The 24,006-nt window shown below is 48.3% G+C and overlaps 1 protein-coding gene across 1 annotated transcript in view; it reads right to left on the reverse strand.

The window, feature by feature from the left end:
• The window catches only part of PHLPP2 (PH domain and leucine rich repeat protein phosphatase 2), a 631,402-nt gene extending 617,442 nt beyond the window's left edge, over positions 1–13,960 (reverse strand). Inside the window, exon 1 of the mRNA XM_086945488.1 lies at positions 13,704–13,960. Coding sequence (XP_086801614.1) covers positions 13,704–13,844 — 141 coding nt within the window. The 5' untranslated portion in view covers positions 13,845–13,960. The remainder of the gene's footprint in view (positions 1–13,703) is intronic.
• Between the last annotated feature and the right edge of the window lie 10,046 nt (positions 13,961–24,006).

Raw genomic sequence — 24,006 nt, forward strand, 5'->3', positions numbered from 1 at the left:
GAGTCTGGGTCACTCAGTAGTGACCAGGGTGGAACCAGGAAGGAACCAGGCAATGTCAGGCGCAATCAGGTGGTTGTCGAGAAGCTTGTCTCCGCTGCCACGTGGGCTCTGGGGCACCGAGGATGTCCAGGAGTGGACCACGAGCTGTCCCACGAAGGCTGTCGCTGTCGGCGGTGTCAGCTTCCGGATTGGAGCAAACAAACCTTGCCAAGCGCAACCCACGCAGGATTCGAAGAACGCTTCTTACTCGGACCAGGAAGGTCAGAGTGGGTGCTCCTTTTTAGGGGAGCGAGGGCCAGTCCAGAGCAACCGGACTGGCAGAGCAAATTCAAAGGTTCGTCGGTACTGGGGCCGCTAGCCAACGGGCAAGCGACCGGACCAACGCGTTGAGCAGCAAAATGCAGAAGGGCCCCACGCAGCACTCGGAGAGTGTGGAGGAGGTAGCTTTTGTGCAAAAGCTGCTCAGGGCTGGGGCTTCTCAAACCCCAATGCACAGCGCCTCTGGAGCCTCGGGAGCTGCACGGTCAGCACTTCGTGGTTTTTCCAAGATGGCCAGCCCCATGCTTCAGGTCGCCTCCACGGGTCTCAGATTCGCTGGGACTGTGGATTGGGCTGTAAGAAGGCAGGAACGCTGGGTCTTGTCGATCTCTGTCGCTCGAGTTCCGGCGGGAACTGCAACAAAGCAAACGGTGAGGCGCTGGATGGTGCCTGTTTGCACAGGGTGGTCACTCCTTGACCACAAGGGAGATTTTTCAGTCTTCTACGTCGAGTAGGGTGTCGAAGGGTCCAGAGTTTCGTTTCATAAGTTTCAGGATAATCTGTGTGCGTTGGCACTGCTCCCACTCTTATACCCACTCTTATACCAATCTAGTGGGCTGGATTACCTGTAAGGTCCCTCCTATGGGTGGGACCCAGGAAGGAGGTGGTTACACCCCTTTCCCTTTGTCCAGGGTCGCACTGGGGCTGGAGTGCCCCAGAACCGGTTTGACCGGATTATGCAAGGGGAAGCCTTGTGCGCCCCAGGCAGTGTCTAGTTTCATTCAACCCACCCTGCCCCAATACACTATCTCCTGTCTGGGGAGGTGTAGCACCTCCCTGCAACAGGAAACCCTTTGTCCAGGCCTCCTCTGCCAAGTTTCGGTCAGCAGCAGGAGGTCAGACTTGTGTCGGTGGCAGCAGCATCCATTTTGTGATGCTGAGGCTCTGGTTAGAATTAACTGCGTTTTAGCAAAGTAACATGTCTTCTCCCTCTAGAGGGGTGGAATGCTACCCCCGTCGCCAGGACTGGCGAGGAGGTAGTGTTCCAAATCGTATGACACCTTACACGACATGTTTTGATAAAGCCAAACCTAAGTTAGCACATAACTGCGATGGATTATAATGCACTTAAGAGTATATGGTATGGCATTATCCCGGAACAACTAAGGGAGTTGATCCCGACAGCTGCAGACAGGCTTAGCTCATGCTAGAGCACCATCTCACATAAAACCAAGCACTCTGCCTCCAGGATTGATAAGGCCTGCCATAGAAGTGACTTATAGGTTTATTTGTGTCCAGATATAGGTTTAGATATAGGTATACTATATCTAGGCAAGGGGTGATTACACCACCTTGCCCCAGCTGAGTGATCAGCCAGTTGTGTCAATTTAAGGTTCAGCCAGGGGTGGCAAAAGATATGCTGCAGCCCCTGGTAGGCCTTGGATGCACCTATGCCCTGGGCACCTATAGTGCACTGTACAGGGGCTGATAAGGTGTCCAGTACCAGATTGGTTATGCACCTAGGGTGCATGGAGTCCATTTTACGGAGAGAGCAGATAGCCTGGGGCCCTGATTAGGCAAACTAAGTTGAAAACCAGCTAAACACAAGGCAAAAAATCTGGCATAACCATAGTCAGGTGTCCACCCTCCTACACTCGCCATTCCAGTTTGAACCCAGCCATATGCAAATCAGTCTTGACCCTGTGCCCCATGGGAACAGTCCAGCTAGAACTGCTCAGCCAGGTCCTCCCTGGACTGAAAACAAGCATCCTAGGACCGGTTTCAGGCTTTCAGCCCTCATCAGCCAGGCTAGCTTAATTCCAGTTACGATTTAAAAAAGGGGGTGGTGATGAACAGAGTGTCTGAATTAAGCAGACCACTCTTACCCAGTCAAGAGATCAGGGCTTGATCCATCACCGTTATTTAGCTCACTGCATCACCCCAGTTCAGAACCTGGCTATATGCAAATTAGTCTGACCCAGTGCCTCATGGGAACAGGGCAGACCAAACTACCAAGCCAATTCTTCACCGGAAAGGAGACAAGCTTCCGGGGACCGGTTCCCATGATGCACTGGGCCAGGGACAGACTAATTTGCATGTAGCCAGGTTCTGAGCTGGGATGGTGCAGTGAGCTAAAAAACGGTGTTGGATCAAGCCCTGATCTTTGGATTGGGTAGGAGTGTTCTGCTTAATTCAGATACTCTGTCCATCACCACCCCCTTTTGTTTAGCTTAATTCCAGTGGCATGGAGAGCAAGGGACTCACATCTGAAGATACCCGTCCCACTCGGGGTGACAAATGCAAAAACACCAGTTGATGGACAGAATGCAGAACAATGTCATACATTCACCCCAGTACAGAGATATGGGCCTAAATCCATCGTTTTTTTGCTCACCATGCCATTCCAGTTTGAACCCAGCCATATGCAAATCAGTCTTCACCCTGTGCCCCATAGGAACAGTCCATCCCGAACTGCCAAGCCAGGTCCTCCCTGGACTGGAAACAAGCATCCTAGGACCGGCTTCGGGCTTTCAGCTCTCATCAGCCAGGATAGCTTGATTACAGTGGCATGGAGAGCACGGGACTCAGGTCTGAGCATACCCGTCCCGCTCGGGTGACAAATGCAAAAACAACAGTTGATGGACAATATTTTTGAATACATGTAGGTCTTATTCACATTATATTTAAGTTCTCGCCATATAATGTTTTTATTGCATATTAAGAACTATAAAACAGGCACACAAAAAAGTAATGCATTATCTGGCTATAAACTCAAAAAGTTATGCTCATGAATCCCAATGCAAGACAAATTATTTAAAAGAAACTTGATCTACCAAGGCCCAAGTAATGTTTTCAAAATTGAAAATTCAGAGATGATAGTTTAGCTAATGAGATCATGGAATAAACTTCAATTGCATATTAGACTATTGCTGGGATTTCTGCAATATAGATTTTGAGCAATGATTGAACATCTCTTTTGCCTGGAGCTTTAGAATATTGTGGTAAGCCATATGCAGGGGATTTTACTTTAGAATATTAAAGGCTTATCATCAGTGGACAATAGAAGACTATAAGATACATTCATTTCTAGATACAATAATCGTTTACTACCTCTAGTTGTTGTTACTTTATAAAACCAACTCTGTGGTGCTGTTAGTACATGGACATCTACTTCCACGATTTTAGGTTTCCCTTCATCAACAGAAAGATAATGTTCTTCAGAGAAAGGCCAGAGTGTCAACCTGCCTTGCAATCCTACATGGTGAGATCCATTAACACTAGATCATCTGCATACAATAAATTTGATATTTCCATATTCCTTAGCTTTGGAAGAAAATAATTTGTCTGATTAGATTCAGGAAATTAGATAGAGAAAATAATATGGGGGCTAATATGTGTATTGTTCCAAACTATTATTAACCTTGATTTTCACAGAATATTCATTTGAGGATACCAAAAGAACTTGTATCCAATTATCCAAACGTAAATTCATCAGTGGATATAAAAGGTCCAACAGAATACCCAATTTAATTAATCTGTGCCATAAATTAGCCCGAGCCATACAGTAAAATGCACTTCGCAAAAGCCAAGAGAAGTTTGATTTTTACTTTGACTCGTGTATTTGACTCTCATCATACTTAAACATAAGATGTGATTAATAGTGGCACAACCTTCTCCAAAAAGCAGGTTGTTTAATAGGCAGAAGCTCACTTGTTTTAGACCAAGCTGTTATACGATTTAACAGAAGAATATCTTACCTGTTTCATCAAGAATGGCCTTTGGGCGATAATTATTTGGTAAATTACAGTTGTTGTTTTTGTAAAGAGGAATGGGAATAATATCTAGTTGTGTTACTCGTGTCACATGGTAAATCTCTGAAAAATAAATGTGCAGTTTCTACTCATCCATTGGTATAGATTTTGTTTCATGGCAAAGATTCTCCAGTTCTCTAGGCTTTTGGAAATTACCAACCACAATTTCAGTACATTAACACTTGTTATAGCTGAGTCCAATGAATACCAATGTTTAGCAACCATATTTTCCTTAAATTGTTTCTGTTCTACTGCATGGGTATTTTTCTTACGCAACTTTAAATTGTACACCCATTCTAGGAGAAAGATAGGATAGTTTTACCTAATGAATATTTATGTAACGGATTTTCAAATACATCAGTATTAATTCTACCAACAGGATTCTGAATCAGGGGTGTGGAATTTATTAATATATCTACTTGTCCAACGGGCAGGGTGCTTCATAAATCTACTTGTCCTGTAACAAAACCCACTTGTCCCTTTAGTGCCATGTAGTGCGGCAACAAATTGTCAGCAATCTCATTATATAAGAGCTCTGATATAGCTTCTCGGATTATGAAAGGGCTCATACCAAAGTAGTGTTTCAATACTTGTAATGCCCTTATGTTACCACGTTTCCACAGATCTACATACTGGGGCTGAAGGTAGTGGTAATGAATAGTTCCAAGGTTAGAATGCCCTTTTGAGTCTGTGCAAACCTACTAACTTGCGTGTTTTAAGGGTTTTCAACAACTCGTCTCTAATCTTTTTCCCATACTGAGAAAAGTTGGAAATGTACTCCTGGCAAAGGCAGGCGTAAGCCTTCTTCCAGAGTTGGGGAAAAAAGCGGTTGGATGAAAAGTGAATTTGCAAACACTCAGATTTTCGCATGAGAAAATCTACACATGCATATCTGCTCATGCTAAAATGCAGTTCACAAATATTTTCTTCAAGTACTATTTCTTGTCCTACTTTTGTAAATTCTTGGGAATACACAAAAGCCGTATAGCAGCACTTAATGCAAGGATATATAGTATGGGTGCACTTTTGAGACTTTCTTTAATAATTGGGCTACAAATTTAGTCTGGCCATGACCTTTTGCGTTTATTAAAATTCTGTCTCTTTCTGTATCAGCTGGCTTCACTGTGAGGGACAGCATTCCGCTCTTTCACAGGGAGCATATCGGCACACAAAGTAGTTTTGTTCAGTGCCAGTAACTAGTGCAGCAGTGTGTGTTTTTTCACACTAAAAACAATTTTTGCTTTTGCCAATGTATGTTATAATTGTGAGGGGCCCGGCAGCCCACACACCAATAAGGATTTACAAAAACCATGCCAAAACAAGTCACACATTAACAAAAGCAAAAAGCTGACCACCAATTTCAGACCTACTGACTTTGCCAATGCTTGTTTATTTTTGTTTCCCATAATCTTATTGAAAATGGTTACACTGATTTTCCATTATGAATATTTTTGGGAAACACTAGCATGCACCAACAGGTTACTAAATGATGCTGCAAAGAAAGTTTAGCTAAATGGTTTTTTTTCCTGCTTTTTTTGTCCTGCTTTCTTTTTTTTAATCAACATTATATTTTGAAAGCAAAGAATCATCAACCTTGCTTTCAAGCTTCTGCAAATATTTCCATCATATCAGAGAGCATGCTGGGAGCATTAGATATAGTCTCGTATTGCTAAACTTTGAAAACGTGTGTACACATTTAATACTGGAACCATTGTGAGTAGTGCAGTCAGAGCTTGCAACATTTACGTAGAGGGCTCACCCTAATAATAAAGGTTTTCAATTAATGAACCATAAATACAAGTTTGAATAGCATTCACATATGGACAAAAATATTACCCTAACTGCAGACAGTGCCCTTCCCTGATCCATAATGTGGTTCTGCACACTGGCCGCCAAAGGATCCCAAGGACAAAATACACATAAAAACTTGTTGCCCTTGACCCCAAACAATATGTTCTGGGCGTCGGGCTATAGGAATTCCACATCCCTGTGAATAAAATGCTGTACCATAATATAATTTCTTCAAAATGACTTTCATTCTATATATACGATCTGTTGGAATGACAACAAAGTTCAAATAGCTTGCACCCAGTTTTTTCGAATGAGGAGATCAACTTAGCTAAAGTAATACAGAGTTCACTATGATCACTCCAAGCATTTGTTTTATTTTCAGATTTCATTACTGTTCATGTAGCTCTCACCAGAATTCTGTCACCAAAAGACCATTCCAATGAAGTCACCTCTTTAGACTTCCAGCATATCACACCCCCCACCAAGGCTACCATGACAGACGGCATCCACAATAAAATTGGCTATGTACATTTCACTGGCATACCAAGCGAGCAATATTTCCATGACAGTAGCACACTATGGGCCCGATGTAGGTCACCAAATACCGGTCGGTAACGGCCGAATTCGGCCGTTACCGACCGGTATTTGGTGATTGAGATGTAGGGGGCTATATTTTACAGAATCGGTAAATTTACCGAATAGGTAAATTTACCGATTCTGTAAAATACCGAATCGGTAATTTTACCGATTCGGTAAATTCCTGATGTAGGTAGCACTGTTTACAGTGCTACAGGCCTTCAGAATTCGGTATTTTACCACCCAATACAATTGGGTGGTAAAATACCGAATTCAGGTGTACATGCACATCTGTGCATGTACACCTGTGCCATGTGACACACAGACATGCCCTTAGGGCATGCACGTGTGCCACATGGCACACAAGCCCGTACTTGGGGTGCTAGAGGGTGCCAAAGTGACACCCCCTGCACCCTTGCAGGATTCGGTATTTACCGATTCGGTAAATACCGAATCGGTATTGCCAATTGATTCCTATGGGCTTCAAGGCCCATAGGAATCAATGGGCAATACCGATTCGGTATTTACCGAATCGGTAAATACCGAATCCTACCGAATCGGTAAATCTAAAATCAGAATTACCTACATCTGCCTACTTCCGATTTACCGACTCTTAAATACCGAATCAGTATGATTCGGTATTTAAGAGTCGGTAAATCGGATTTACCTACATCGGGCCCTAATTCCTTTGTCAAAGTATATCACTGACCCTCCACAATCCTCATTTCCACGCTGGCTTCAACATGTCAAAGTCACCATTTGATCTCATCATGTCAATGTCACATCGATCGCAACTATAAAGTACCCACAAAATAAATACCACCATGTCAAAGGTAAACACAGCCATACAATGTCCTCAACTTACCCCTCCATGACACAGTATAGCATGGATCACTCCAAGACAGTCACCAACTTATCCATAATTCAGAGTTAAATTCTAATGCCACCATAATATAAAACCCTAGCAGTCCTTAGTGCAGCCACCTGCTTATTACTCTCACACAAGAGCCCACTCATTGCTACTTGCCAGTACTGCACAGATCACCCCATGCCAAAATCAATTAAATCCCTCAATGCCAGTTGTACATTGATCACTCCTAGCGAACCACATGTAAATATTTCCACGCAAGTCATCTGGCAACCACACCACGACACATTCAATCAATCAATCAATCATAGTATTTATAAAGCGCACTACTTAACCGTGAGGGTCTCAAGGCGCTGGGGGTGAGGAAATGCTGCTACTGCTCAAAAAGCCAGGTCTTGAGGAGTTTTCTGAAGGTCAGCAGGTCTTGGGTCTGTTGTAGGTGGTTGGGGAGGGTGTTCCAGGTCTTGGCGGCGAGGTGGGAGAACGATATGCCACCGGAGGTCGCTCTTTGGATGCGGGGGACTGTGGCGAGGTCGGCGGAGCAGAGCTGGCGGGTGGGGGTGTAGAAGCAGAGTCATCTGTTGAGGTACGCTAGCCGGTGTTGTGGAGTGCCTTGTGTGCGTGGGTGAGGAGCTTGAAGGTTATCTTCTTGTTGACGGGGAGCCAGTGCAGGTCTCTCAGGTGGGGTGTGATGTGGCTGCGGCGAGGGATGTCGAGGATCAGGCGTGCAGAGGCGTTCTGGATGCGTTGAAGCCGTTTCAGGAGTTTGGTCGAGGCTCCTGTGTAGAGGGCATTTCCGCAGTCCAACCTGCTGCTGACGATAGCCTGGGTGACCGCTCTTCTAGTTTTGGTGGGGATCCACTTGTAGATCTTGCGGAGCATGCAGAGGGTGTTGAAGCAGGAGGAAGAGACGGTGTTGACCTGCTTAGTCATGGAGAGGGTGGAGTCGAGGATGACCCCTAGGTTGTGTGCGTGGTCGGTGGGTGTGGGAGCTGTTCCCAGTGTGGTCGGCTAATCGGAGTCGTCCCAGGCCGAGGGAGTGGATCCGAGGGTAATGACCTCCGTCTTTCTGAGTTCAGCTTCAGCCGGCTGTTCCTCATCCATTCGTCGACGGCCTTCATTCCTTCGTGGAGGTTGGTTTTGGCGTTGTGGGGGTCCTTGGTGAGGGAGAGGATCAGCTGGGTGTCATTGGCGTAGGAGATGATGTTGAGGTCGTGCAGTCGGGCGACGTGAGCGAGCGGTGCCATATAGACGTTAAACAGCGTTGGGCTGAGGGATGAGCCCTGAGGTACACCGCAGATGATCTCGGTGGCTTCGGAGTATGTAATATTCCTGAATTCCCCAGGATCGATTAGATGACACAAAGACGTATATTTATAGATGAATACAAGTTGTAAAGTTACGGGGTCTTTAATGGTGAAATGATTACACACCAATCAAGGCAAAACAAGGCAAATTAAAATGAGGTCCCAACTAGACAATCAAGTTATCAAGAGATCATGGGGTTAACCGGATGTAGCGATACCATGTGTCGTGTAGTCCTTTGCAACCCTCTGTCTCAGCCGGCACAACTGAGTGAACAAACAAAGAACCCACCGTCCTCCGCATGCGTACCAGTCCTGGTAATCGCCAACGGAGGGCACTGTGCTAAGAAACGGCCGAAAATGCCGCTCGTATGCCGTCTTGGATTATCCGGTTGCCAAGGAAAATGCTTATGCCTGATTTGTGCAGATCCCTACACCATACCTCCAACGCGGGAATGCCAAGCCTGGCACTCAACCGCGGGTGTTATCACGTAATCTCAAGAGAGCAGTTGCTCTATCTTGATGGTGAAAAGATGCTTGAAGGTAAACTGAAGAACGCTGGCAACCACCTCCTTGGTGAGCGTTTCTGTTATTTCCTTGCGGGACCGCGGGAATCCCAAGCCTGACACTCGACTGCGGTGCACTCGCGATGTGACCCCAAGGGAGCCTCCGCTCAACCTTAAGATGCTAAGAGTCCTCGGGGGTTGCAGAGAACGCCGGTAAACACCTCCTGGCGTGCGTCTCTGTGATACCTCCCCGGGAATGCCAAGCCTGACACTCGACCGCGAGGAATCCAAATAGAAGCGTAAGAGAGCAACCGCTCTATCTTACCTTCCTGGAAAGGACGGAGCGCGGCCTGGGAAACTGGCAACTTCCTTGGTCTCGCGTCTCCGTTCCTCAAAACAAGACGTGCGCCGGCAAGAGTCAAAATATCCTACGGTCATTTTCCATAATGGGCGTCTTTTAAGGGCGGATGCTATCGCGCATGCTCCGCACTCAGCCTGCTGGTTCCTGTAGTTCGTCCAAGCTCTGTGATTACCGTCACATTCTGCTGATGGCAAAGGGGAAGGAGCAAATCCGGACAGAGTAGAAGGGGGGGGTGGATGCTCTGTGTTCTGCTGGAGAGGAAGGAGGTGGTCCAGTCCAGGGCCTTCTCTTGGATCCCGGCGCCGTGGAGGTGTGCGTAGTATGCAGTGGCAGACCGTGTCGAGCGCGGCTGACAGGTCCAGGAGGATGAGGACCGCGTTTTCTCAGTTGTCTAGCAGGGTCCTGATGTCATTGGTGGCGGGGATGAGGGCGGTTCTGGTGCTGTGGTTGCTGCGGAACCCTGACTGGGACAGGTCTAGGATGCTGTTTTCCTCGAGGAAGCGGGTCAGTTGTTTGTTGACGGTCTTCTCGATGACCTTCGCCGGGAACGGGAGCAGGGAGATGGGCCGGAAGTTCTTGAGATCATAGGGGTCCGCCTTGGGTTTCTTGAGTAGAGCGTTGATCTCGGTGGGCTTCCAGCTCTTCGGGAAGGTTGCTGTCTCGAAAGAAATGTTGATGGCCTTCCGAACATGGGTTACGATGGCGGTGCTGGCTTTGCTGAAGATGTGGTGTGGGCATGGGTCTGACGGAGAGCCGGAGTAGGACGGTGTTCATGATCTTGATGGTGTCGTCATCGTTTATGTTGGTCAAGGAGAGCAGGCGGTTGGTGCGGATGCTGGTCGTGGGGGTGGAGGTCTCAGTGGTTGTTGAGGCAGTCGTGGCATTGAAGCTGTTTGGATGTCTGCGATCTTTCGATGGAAGAAGGTGGCCAGCGAGTCGCACAGGTCTTGCGAAGGTGAGATGTCGTTGGTGTTGGAGCTGGGGTTGGAGAGTTCCTTCACGATATTGAAGAGCTCTTGCTGTTGTGTGCGCTGTTGTCTAGGCGTTCTTTGAAGGAAGCCCTTTTGGCAGATCTGATGAGGTGATGGTGTCTGCGGGTGGCGTCCTTGTGGGCTGCGTAGCTGTCCGGTGTTCGTTCACGGTGCCAGTTACTCTCTAGCTTTTGGCAGGTTTACTTGGAGGCCTGGAGGTCTTCAGTAAACCAGCTGGCTTTCTTGCTGGTGTGGCTGTTGGAGGGCTTCTTGAGCGGGGAGAGGGTGTTGGCGCAGTCGTCGATCCACTGTCTGAGGTTGCGGGCGGCGGAGTCGGGGTCGCTGGGGTCGGCAGGTGGGGTCTGGGCGAGGGTGGTGGTTAGCTGGTCTTCGGTGACTTTGCTCCAGCAGTGGCGAGGCCTCTGTTGGGTGTGGTGGTGCATGGTGGGTTTACGAAAGGTGAAGTGGGTGCAGCGATGGTCGGTCCAGTGGAGTTCATGATGTGATTGAAGGCGATGTGGGGGCTTGTGGAGAAGATGGGGTTGAGCGTGTGGCCGGCAAGTGGGTGGGTGTTGTGACGAGTTGTCTGTGTCCGAGGTTTTCGATCAGGGTGGTGGAGTTGGTGTTGTTGTTGTTCTCAAGGTGGAAGTTCAGGTCCCCGAGGAGGATGTAGTCCGTGGAGACGAGGGCGTGTTTGCTGACGAAGTCACGGATGGAATCACTGAACTGTGGTCGGGGTCCGGGGTGTCTGTAGACGAGGGTTCCTCTGAGGGTGGTGTTGGGGTCAGAGAGGATCTGGAAGTGCAGCTGTTCAGCGGTGCTGAGGGTGTCGTAGGTGTTGGTCGAGACTCTGAGAGTGTTCCTGTGGATGATGGCAATTCCTCCTCCTACTCTGTTGGTGCGGTCCCTGCGGGTGATCTTGTAGCCTTCCGGGATGGCTATGGAGATGTCGGGTGCTGAGGAGGGGTTCACCTAGGTCTCTGTCACGAAGCTGACGTCTGGGGAGGTTGAGTAGAGTAGGTCCCAGAGTTCAATGGTGTGTTTGGAGGCGGAGCATGTGTTGAGAAGAATGCATCTGAGATAGTTGGGTTTTTTCCTGGTCAGAGGGTTGGCGGGCCGGATGCTGGTAAAGCTGCAGTTCCGGCAGAAGAAGGGTCCTTGGGTGCGCTTCGGGGCAGCCAGGCAGCAGGTGCGTGATCGGCCGGAATGGAGTGCGAGGAGGGTGCTGGAGTCAAAGCAGTGCCGGGTGTTGTGGCGCTTGCGGGGGCCAGGGTTTCTGGTACTGGCCGCGATCCAGGCGCGGCCTGGCGCAGACGGGCTTGCCGTAGATGCGCCTTAGGCGCGTCCGCTGCGCAGCCGCCATATGAGGGGAGGTGGGAGGGAGGAGCAGCTGGGAGGCGCAAGCAGGGCAGCAAATGGGTAAACAGGGGGGTGGGGGTGCAGGGGGCGCAGCAGCGGGAAAAACGAATGGGGAAGCGGGCGGGGGTACAGAAGGCAAGAAGGGCACAGTAAGGGTGAGAATAAGCAAATACAGTAAATACAAGAAATACAATGGGGCACAACAGGAACCAACAGTGGGCGGCGGCGGGAAAAACGGAGGGGGAAGCGTGCGGGGGTTACAGAAGCGAAGAAGGGCATAGTAAGGGTGAGAATAAGCAAATAATACAGTTAATACAAGAAATACAATGGGGCACAACAGGAACCGACAGGGGGAAGAGGGAAAAATAAAAGAGGCTAACTAAGCAGGGGCACGAACCGTAGCGAGCGGCAGCAGCTGGCTCAGGGCAGCGTAGCACAGGTGGTGCTGTGTGGCGGGGGGAGCGACCTGACTGGTGACAGGGTCAAGGGTTGTTCCCAGAAATCTCATAGTAACAGTCGTTCACTGACCCAATGCATCAGTTGCCCATGAATACACCAGTCATCCACTGACACCACTACAACAGTTGCCCACCACGAACATTACCTTACTGCCCATGTTATGGCAGTTTCATAGCCAATCTCACCACCTATTACCCACTGACCATTCCACTACAAAGTCACCCGCTAAACCCACCATCACAGATATCACCACCCCCTACAGGTTAGTCATTCAAGGCCCCACCACAATAATAGCTCCCCCTGAATCTTACTATGTAAGCAGTATTCATTCCATTCCATGCCACTCGCTAACTGAAAATCCATAACCCCTGCCACTCATATTATTATAGGCCAAAACACCTTAAAGACTCTTTCTGCTATGGCACCCTCATCATCGATCCTCATCATCACAAGCTTGCCATCCCATACCCATTTCATCCACCCATTCATTGTCTATCCACACCATTATTCATACAAACCTAAAAGCCATGGACAGTCAGCCTGTCATGGTCCTTGTTCCCTACTTCATCCAGTGATGATTGCCATCCTGGCTTCACAAATCTCCATTACTCTCAGCACCTTTAAACCCATGCCCTCTTCCCAATCCATGCAGAAATATCCTGCCAGGGCCCAAATGCCTCTCTCCTTGTTCGTGGAACCGGATTGCGATGCCTTTGCCTTTTACAGCTCCTTGCCACAAGTAGAACCACCTCTCACAGACGCAACCAAAGTCCTGTTCAGTGGGTGCTGCTACATCATGAGATCTGGCTGTTGGTCTGCTCCTGTAAGTGGAGTCGGTCCTTGCCCATTCCAGGTTCCCTCATGGAATTTCAATGCCCTGGTTCCAGGCCTCATAACCTCTTTGGCCTCTCAACCCTTCCTGTGGTTGGCTTCTGCCTCAGACCATCTTCCAGGCAGTAGCTACTGCCCCATGTACTCTTCCTAATGTCAGTGACCTCGCCATTGCCCCTCGCCTGCCAGCTGGCCCGACCCAGCCACTCGCCAACCATTTTATGCACTCTTGCTTCTGTCTATCTAAGATCCTCCTGATCCGAGATTCTGCCCCTGTCATGGTTGTGCCTCAGACAAGGGAGTGACGCCAACCCAGAGCCCCCGGTTCTATGGTGACGTCTACTTCAGTTCAACCCTGTAAGTGACGTCTGGCCCAAGCCCCTCTTTCCGGCAGTATGGTCTGCCTTGCCTCCTGTCTCCTCTCTACCAGTGCCGCCTGTTGCCAACCCTGCATATGGACCTGTTAGTGCACCCTCAGTCCAGTGACCCCTTTCCCCATTCCTTCTCCTTGCCAGACAGTAGCCCACAACACTTCCTCTCCGAATGTGGGGGTCCCAGCGCACTCCCCCGTCTCTTCAACCCCCCATACCTTCGGCAGGGCTCTCACCTTAAGGACTCGGATCCCTGGCACCTTCCTACTTGCAGACACCGGGGCACAAGGCTCGGGAGGTCCCGCGTTGGTATCTCCCAAGCCCTCCATCACCAAGTTGTAGCCCTCAGGCACGGCATCCCCTCCTGACAGCGACATGGATGCCTCCAGGGGGCACCAGCGGCCCGACCCTGGTAATCGGCGCAAGACACCACCGTTCAACCAGCGCACGCCCGGACGCCTGACAGTTCGCGACCCCGCCCACTCTTACGCCCATGCTACTAACCACGCCCCTATTGGGCATACTTCGCCTCCGTGACACCTGAGTCCCGCCCCCTTCAAGCTTTAGCCAGCCTCCATGTATTCTACACCCTCCCTCTACAAAGCCACGCCCTTGTTCTGTCGCAGACTTCTGATAGACTGAACTGCGCATGCCCTGATACGCATTGGCGGCATAGCTCCCAAAGGCATCTTGCATGCCCGTGAAGGCGTGGCTACGACGGGGCAGCGGACATGTTAAGTGTGGTTGGGAGCCCTGACTCGTGAGTGAGCTATTGCTACAGGTGTTCGTCCTCAAGAGTGTCCCGATCTACAGGTCTAATGTCGCTTATTAACCGCGGCCATCTTAAAGTCAGTCCAGAATTTACTACTTCGTTTTTTACAGCAGTAGCCCTTCGGCAATTTGCCAGCTCCTTACAGAGTGCCGCTGTCGAAGAGCCTTTATTTCGACAGTCAAAGTATCGCTGGCGGCCGCCAAGCTATGTCCTTGACGTGATGTCTGAACCGCCCAGGGCATTCTCGTAGCCTGCTTTGAAAACCTATAGACATTGCCCTAGAAACAAAAGAAAGACCTCCAGAAAGTACAATCTTCAGAGCACACACACCTTTTGAAACCGGGTAGTTGCTGTTTTAAGAAGGACTGGTTGAAGAACCGCCAAGATTACAATTCGTAAACACAATTAATAAAACAAATTGATGAGATCACTTTTTACTTTCATTTTTTACAAACATTTACGGAGAGCATCAATTTACTTTACATTATCATTCAAAACTATAATGACAGATCATTTATTTTCTCTCCATTTATTTTTAAAGGCTGTGCAAAACGAACTGACAAGTAAAAGGAACTTTCCCTGCTCGGTGGGTCCTCCATGCCAAATCAGTGTCTGGCCCACTCTGGTCTGTTATTGATTATGTGGTTGGAAAATACCCCTCTGTTGTATATGTATTCCTAGCATAACTAATGAAGCTGGTTGTATCCTGCAGTTTGCTTTCATCGCACTCTACATTAACTTTCTTGGTTCATTGTGATGTCATGTAGAATCTTATAAATGTATAAATATGATGTCATAGAATGTTAAGGCATTCTGTGCCAGTTGTCCTGCTTGTCAGCCACGCTTGTTGCTGGCTGCTTGTGGGTCTCCTTTATCAATAGATACTATTGATTTAATCTTTGCTGTGTGGAACCCCATCTTTCCTGTTGCTATAAATTGGCAACAAGTTATTTACAGCATTTTAAGATAATCTGGAGGCCAGCAACAGCCAAAACTTTCTTTAAAGAAATTGCTGTTTAAAATTGTAAGTTAAGGGGAGGAGCTACGCGGGCATCCAAGATGGTCGCGTGAGCAGAGAGCTCCCGAGACCCGCGCCGCCCTTCTTTATCTATCCTACAATTATCCTGATCATTTCGACGGGCCTTTGAAGTGCCACTCTCACTGATCCTGACAATCCTTTTTTGGTCGAAATCGGACCTCGGGGACCATTTTTCTGTCGTCTTCAACTTTCTGGCCTGCCCACGGACGCAACCGGGGTCTCGGCTGCCTACTATGGCCGAGCTGTAATGCAACAACAACGGCTGCCTGGCATCTGGCCCACCGGTGGTGTACCACTTTCACTTTCGGTTTCCGGCCTCATTGTCTCTGTCTCCTCCTACTCTGTCTTCGCCTGCTACCCTCACAGTGCACACTTTCCATCCTTGGGCTGGCGAGGAGGCCTGCAGTATTCCCTCTTCGAACTACACTTCGGAGTTTCTGGATTTTTCTCCGTCCCACTGCCCCTTTTGGGTTCTCGGCCGCCGCTGACTGCAACATGGCGACAAAACCTGAGGCCGAAAAACGCAGGAAGACTGTAACCCGGGGGGGGGTCGATCCAGTCCAATATGATCGAACGCTACACCCAGCCGAGAGGCTCCCCCGGTGTCACCAGCTTGGGCGCTGAAGGACCTCAAACGGACATGTCGTCTTCTTCTGAAGTATCGCTCCAAGACCTATTGGCTGCCATCTCTGGACTTAAGGCCGATATGAGTCAACAATACGAAGCCATCGTGTCCAAGATAGACACGGTGGCTGTGGATGTTACTCTTATTCGAGCCGATCTAGCCAAAACTAACGAGAGGGTGAAGGCACTAGACCTGAAGGCGTCGAGCCTGGTGACGGACATGGCGGAGGCGCAATCTGAGATTGGGAATCTGCGTTCCTCGCATGATCTGCTGCTTAAACGTATGGAGGACTACGACAACAGGGCCAGGCGGAACAACATACGCCTAGTTGGAGTGCCGGAAAGTGATGGTGCTGCCTCGATCGATTTATTGGTCGAAGAACTTATAGTTGCTAAACTTGCTCCGGTTGGACTCAGTAAGTTCTTTGCCGTAGAGCGCGCCTATCGTTTCCCAGGAGGACAAGTGAAACCAGGAGGCCCGCCGAGGCCTATCATTGCAAGGCTATTTCACTATCGAGATAGAGACGCTATCCTGCAGGCCGCCCGTAAACACGGCCCGTTGAAATATGACAATAACTCTATCTCCATCTATCCGGATTTCACTCCCCAAGTGCAACGACAACGATCTGGGTTTCTCGGAGTGAAGCGTCGCCTGAGAGACCGGGGACTGAAGTACGCCATGTTGTTTCCAGCCCGACTGCGGATTGAGTTTAGAGAACGTGCCTACTTTTTTGATCAGCCGGAGCGTGCTGCCGACTGGTTGGACTCGTTGCCGACAGATGACTCTGAGAGCGGTGGCCCTGGTGGTGCGGAAGGTGGTGCAACGGCCCAGGAGTAATATGGGCCCCCGGAGGTCCGGATTGAGACTACGTACTGTACAGAGTAAATTAACTGTGTGCTCTATGTTTATGCCCGTGGCGGTGCGGGAACGGGTGATTTCTCCCTTCCTCCTCGGGGGGGTTCTTTGTGTAGATCAGATGGGGCGACAGGCACACTGCAGTTGGGGGTGGCTTTTTAGTCAGCAGGGGTGCAGGGAGGGGGGTGTTGTAACGGGTTTCTGTTTGGGGGTTGGTTCCTGGGGACTTGGTTGTGTTTCGTTTTGTTTGTTATGTTTCATTTTTCATGGTATTTCACTGATTGCAATTATTCCGAACTTGGGGTTGTGGAGGGGGGTTGGGGTGGATTGCCTTTGCCGCGATGGGGAGGGGTGAAATGCGGGTTCTTTCTTGGAACGTCAACGGGTTGGGTGACAGGATCAAGCGGGGCATTGTGTTACAATTTTTGAGGCGCCATGCCCCTGATGTTGTGTTCCTTCAGGAGACCCACTTAATCGGAAATGCTTGTAAGGCCCTCGACCGCCGGGGTTACCGCCTGGTCGCACATGCTGGTTTCACCTCTGGGTCCCGGGGAGTGGGTATCATGGTGAAGTCCTCCCTAGCTCTTGCTATTGACGAGGTTATACGTGACGACTGCGGGCGGTATGCTGCTGTCTCCGGGAGGTGGGAGGGTAAACAGATTGTGCTGGTTGTTGTTTATATTCCCCCGGGGCTGCAGGCTACCACCTATGCTGATCTCGGCAGGACTCTTCTTGGCCTTCCTGATGGATTGTTAATCGTGGGCGGGGACTTCAACTCTGTTATGTTTGGTGAATGTGATCGGCTTCCCCCTAGAGTCCTGCTGCCGTCCCAGATGTGGCTCAATGAGATGGCTGATACTTTTGGCCTGGTGGATGTTTGGCGCTCACTACACCCTTCACTCCTGCAGTATACTTTTCACTCTGGTGCGCATGGCAGCCTCTCTCGTATCGATTATTTCTTTATGTTAGCTTCCACTCTGTCCACTGTCCGGGAGGTACGACATCTTCCCCGGGGTATCTCGGACCATTCCCCCTTGATGATTAAGATTTCTGTGGGTGGCCTACTTGGTAACAGGATCCCCCCGGTCCCCTCCTGGCATTTCCGAAGCCCCCGGCTCCGCTCAGATTTGGTGAAGGCAATTGATTGTTACTTTGATGAGAATGTGGGCTCGGTCACCTCCCCTACTGTTCTTTGGGAGGCCTTCAAGACGGTTATCAGGGGTTCCGCTCTATCACTCATTGCTGCTGAGCGTAGGGTAAAGAGGGAGGCTGTTCTGGCTCTTGAAACTGAGATCACTGCGCTTGAAAGTGGGTTGGGTGGGGATGACACGCCTGCATTGTTGCACTCTTTGGAACTAAAACAAGCTGACTACAAAGCTTGTGTCACTGATGCTGCTAAGTTGATGCGAGCGAATCAACTAGGCCGACTGTATGATGTGGGTGACAAAGCTAGCAAGCTCCTGGCATGGCTGGATAAGGCTGAACGAGCGAGTCGTGTTGTGCCTGTCATTGTTCGCGAATCCGGTGAGAGTGTCTCCGACCCTGGTGAAATTGTTGATTGCTTTGTGGACCACTTCCGGAAGGTTTATACGCCTGTCAGTGATCGAGATGAGGCTGATTCCAGGCTGCTACTGCGAGATATAGCCCTGCCTACTGTTTCGGAGGAAGATGGTCTTGTCCTGGAGGCCCCTTTTACCGTCGATGAGATTGCCCTTGCTATCCGATCTTTACGCTCGGGAAAGGCGATGGGCCCAAATGGGTTGCCCATTGAACTTTACAAACTTTGTCCGGACAAGATGGCCGCCCATCTGCGCAACATGTTTCTCGAGGCGGTTGAGGCTGGAAGCCTCCCCCTCGAGCAGCGCCTAGCTACCATAGTGGTCATTTATAAGGATGGCAAGCCTCGTGACCGCTGCACCTCCTACCGCCCCATCTCTTTGCTGAACGCGGAACCCAAAATCCTGGCCAAGGTTCTGGCCAATCGGTTGCTGAAGGTGATTTGCGACTTGATCCATCCGGATCAATCCGGTTTCATCCCGCATAGGAACACGGCCCTTAATCTGCGTAGGCTCCACAGTGTTCTCGCGAGGGCTCCAATTCTCGCAGAGCCGGCAGTGGTCGCCTCCTTGGACGCCACTATGGCTTTCGACACTATCGAATGGCCCTATCTCTGGGCGGCTCTCGCTAAGTTTGGCTTTGGTCCTAACTTCATCGCGTGGGTCAGGCTCCTTTACGAACGACCATTGGCTCAGGTTGTGGTAAATGGTAGATGCTCTGACCCCTTCCCCTTAGGCCGTGGCACTCGTCAGGGCTGTCCGCTCTCCCCGCTTCTATTCGCATTGGCGCTTGAACCCCTTGCTGCGTGGCTTCGGTGGGAACCTTCTATTAAGGGGATCCGATGGTCTCCAGATCTTGAGGATCGTGTCTCCTTGTACGCGGATGACATCCTTCTTTATCTTACTTCCCCTCAAAAGTCGCTTAACGTCCTCTTCGACGTTCTTACGTCCTTTGGTAAGAACTCGGGATTAGTCATCAACTGGACCAAGTCCTGTGTTTACGTTATAGCCGGGGCGTTGCCGCCTCTGCCTCGCAGGTTTCCCATATTGGTAGCGACTGACGGCTTCATGTATTTGGGGATCTATGTCTCTATGGTCTCTTCGGTCCGCTATGAGCGGAACCTGTATGCTCCGCTCCGCAGACTCAAGCAGGACGTGCGACGGTGGCGTGAATTGCCCCTATCCCCATTGGGCCGAGCGGCACTCTTTAAAATGATGTCGCTCCCCCGGTTTCTTTACGCCCTGCAGAATTTTTTCGATCCTGTCCCTGCTCGCTACTTCCGTGAGATTGAGAGTTTACAGCGACAACTGATTTGGGATGGTCGTGCCCGTATTGCCTTGTCCAAGCTCACCCTCTCATGGTATGATGGTGGTATTGCGTTGCCGGATATTAGACGCTATTACTGGGCCGCACACCTGAGCGCTATCAACCATGCGACGTACGCTCCGGAACCTGCTCCCGCCTTTGCTTTGGATAAACTATTATTACCCGGTGGCAACTTTAATAGGGCTCTGTACTCAAAGTCACCCTTTCGACTCCTTACAGGCCCGACGAAGTGTGCAGTGCGGGCATGGAGAGATGCTACTGTGGCCACGGGCTGGGGTGGTAGGCTGACGCGTATGACGCCACTGTATGATTCGGATCGGTTGGGTAATCTGTGGAAGACGAAAGGATTTGAGAAGTGGGACATGATTGGGATCAGTAAGGTGGAGGATCTGTGGGCACGAGGCGCTGTGAAATCCTTCGAGGTATTGAAATTGGAATACCGACTCGATGATAGGGAGCACTTCCGATATATGCAAGTTCGACATGCCCTGTCCTCAGTCTTTCCCTTTGGTACTGATATCCCTCAGTCCTCCCCTTTGGAGGATCGTGTTCTAGACGGCCATGTCCCCGATAGCACTATTTCCTTAATATATAAAAAGCTTGTCAACAACAGGGCTGACCAACTTGAGAAACTTCGTGCTTCCTGGACGGCTGATGGGCTTGAACTCGATGACGAGGACTGGCAGTCAGCTGTATCCTCCCCTAAGGAGGTGGCTATCCCGGCTCGGCTTCGTTTTGTCCAGCTGAAGATCCTCCACCGTGTGTATTTGACCGGAATGCGTCTGGTACGAATGGGTTTGGTTTCGGATGGACGGTGCAGGCGTGGATGTGGTATGGATGGTACCTTCCTTCATGTTCTGTGGGAATGCCCGATGATTGCAGCCTTTTGGTCTAGAGTGCATGATGTTATGGGTCGTGTCACCGGGATCCCCCTCCTTCCCGAAGCACGACGTTGCCTGCTCAATGTGTGGGAACCGTCGGATTGCAATGCTGCCCAGACGCTTTGGGTTACTCTGGGCAACATGGTCGCAAAGAGAGATATAGCGCAGCTCTGGGGCTCCCCTAGATTACCATTGCTCAGTGCCTGGAAAGAGAACATGGACTGGTGCATGTTCCGAGAAAAACATTTACATACGTGACCAATTTGTTTTTCATTGTTATGAGAAGAAAATTCAAGAAAGGTAATTAGCGTGCAGGAATCCAACACTTCAGAAGGTTATAGATATTGCTAAAGGAATTGAACGTTCATTAGAAAGCTCAAAAGTTCTATCCTCAGAAAATTTTCAGAAGGCAAATATCTTTTCTTTACAGGATAACAAGAAATTACAAGTCAAAACTGAGAAAAGAAATAATGTTGGTAGTTATATAGAAACTAAATATATTGTTTGTTTCAGATGTGGATCGAAAAACCACAAAGCAGACTTTTCTGGAAGTCCAGCAAAGGGTAAGAAATGTGCAAAATGTTTAAAAATTGGGCATTTTGCAACTGTTTGTAGAAACATTATATCTTTGCAGTATCACAAAGTTAAGGTTAATAGTATTGTTGATTTCGATGAAGAGATTTGTTCAAATATTATTTTGACTATTGAAGAGAAAAATTGTAAAGTTAAAGGACCTCTAGGGATAGCATATATTGGCACAGTTGAATTCAATATTATGGCAGACTCAGGTACGCTTATCACTATAATTTCCGATAAAAAGTATGAAGAGTATTGGCCAAGTGTTAAGTTACTTGCAACTGATGTAAATCCAAAGGCTTTTGGAGAGTTTGATATTAACATGTTAGGTTATTTCCAGGATATTTTAAACATCAAAGGTAGATCAGTTACAACCAAAATATATTTTGCAGAACGCAGAACATATATTGTAGGATGGAAGGATTTGGCTAGTTTAGGAATCATTTTAAAACCGGGAGCTGATGGATCCTTTTGTTCTTGGTGAACTTGATATTGCTAATGTACATAACACCACAACATTTAGTGATTTAGAATCTGTTTTAAACAAATATGATTCTTTATTTGAAGATTGCATAGGTTGTGTTAATGGTTTTAAGCATTCTATTTAGTTAAAAAAATGCCACCCTTGTTAAACACAAAGGGGTCTATTTGGATGGCGGGCGGATCGCCCCCGCCGGCCCAGCAGGGGCGATCTGCCCGCCATCCACGCCTGAATGAATACCCCACCCGCCATATTAGGATGGCTGGGGGGTCCGTGGCGGATGGGAAGACAATTTGCTACTTTTTCGCTCATTGACGAGTCGACCGGGTGAAAAGGGGGCTTAATATGGTGGCGGTGTCTGCAAGACACCGCCATCCATATTAACATGGCGTCGGAGAGCAGCTTTTCCATGGCGGCGGCATGCAGTTTTTGCTGTAGGGGGCCCGTAGCGGGCCCCCAGGATGTTGGGGGGGGGTGAGGGGTGTACATGGGGGTTACCTATGGTACCCCCCTGCACTGGCATGGCTAAGATGGCAGGCACTGCGCGGTGCCTGTCACCTTGTGCATGCCTCTGCATAACGTGCATTCTCAGCATTGTGGCAGGCGGTGCTGTGAGCTCCGCCCGCTACAATGCTGGGAATGGGGATGCCACTGCCACGGTATTGGTGGCATCCTTATTGAGGGTGCGGGACCGCCGCACCTCTGGCGGACAGTCCTGCATACCGTTACAGTGACGGGCGCACTTTGTCCGTCCTCCATCGTAATAGACCTCAAAGTGCGTGCTGTCCTGTTATCTGTCAGGAGTGATTTGCAGAAATTACTCAATAGATTGGTAGAAGAGGAAGTCATTGAACAAACAGACTCAGCAGAATGGGTTTCTGCAATTGTGATTATAAAAACAAATGGAGATATTCGTCTCTGTGTTGACTTGAGGTCTTTAAATAAAAATATAGTGGTAGACTGCCATCCGTTACCTAAAATACAGGAATTATTGGCTTCTAGTTATGGTTCTAAATATTTCTCTTTGATAGCCCTCAAGTCAGCTTACCATCAGGTCAAGCTAGCTGAAGATTCTAAGGATTACACAACTTTTATCACACCCTTTGGTGCACATCGGTTTATTAGGCTTCCTTTTGGGCTTGCTTCGTCAGCTAGTGTATTTCAGAAAATGATGGAAAATATTTTAAAAGATGTTAAAGGAGTTGAAAAATTTCAAGACGATATTCTCATACATGCAAGCACTGTTGAAGAACATAATAAAATACCGCACACTGTTCTGTATAAATTAAATAAAAGAGGAATGACAGTTGCCAAGAACAAATACAAGTTTCTAAAGCAAGAAATTGAATATTTAGGTCATATTTTAAGTTGGGATGGCATTAAACCAAAACTTGATTTGGTAAAAGCGATTACTGATGCACCGAGACCAGAAGATAAAGATTCACGGATATCCTACTTAGGACTTAGTGAATACTATTCACGATTTATCGAGAATTATGCAGATATGGTACAACCTTTACGTTCCTTATTAAGAAAAGGTGAAAATATAACTTGAAGGTGGAACAAGAATTTGCGATTTCTGAAGTACAAAAAGCAATTGTAGATGCACCTACTTTAAATCCTTATGATTCTGAAGGCGATAATATCATTACAGTTGATGCTAGCTCAGTCGGTATAGGTGCCATCTTTACACAAAAAGTTAAGGGACGTATACAAACTGTAGCATTTATTTCCAGACGTTTACAAAAAGCTGAACTTTATTATAGTACTATAGAGAGAGAAACTTTGTGCGTGTGTGTGTGTGGGCCGTAGAGAAACTTAAAATGTATCTCTGGGGAAAACATTTTGATTTATTTACAGATCACAAACCATTAACCTACATGATGGACGGCTGTGGAAGAGGTAATGATAAAGCATCTACTAGACTTGTAAGATTGTTAGCTAAATTAGAAGAATTCAATTTTACAAATAAACATATCTCTGGAAAAATAACGTTGGAACAGATTGTTTGTCAAGATTACCCATAACGGATTTGGAAACAAAAGTTGAAGAAGATACAGAAAGTGTTGTTGCTATTGTTGATATTTTTAATGATACAGATTGTACATGTATTGAAACAGAATGGTAAGATTTAAGTAATAGTGACCCTATTTTAATAAAAGTCAAACAGTAAATCAAACATAAATGGCCACCAGTTAGGAATCTACCTTCAGAATTAAAAACTTACATTCAAGTTTCAGATGAATTGATTATTGTAAATGGATTATTATTATGTGGCGATCTTTTGATTCCACCAACTAAACTTAAAAAAAGTTTAATTAACCTAGCTCACAGAAGTCATCCTGGATCTACGTTAACGAAGTTGTTGAAAACATACTATTGGTGGCCAGGTTTAGATACTGACGTTAATCTATTTATAGACAGATG

This window comes from Lissotriton vulgaris, chromosome 12 (assembly GCF_964263255.1).
Source record: "Lissotriton vulgaris chromosome 12, aLisVul1.2, whole genome shotgun sequence".
Classification (NCBI taxonomy): Eukaryota; Metazoa; Chordata; class Amphibia; order Caudata; family Salamandridae; genus Lissotriton; species Lissotriton vulgaris.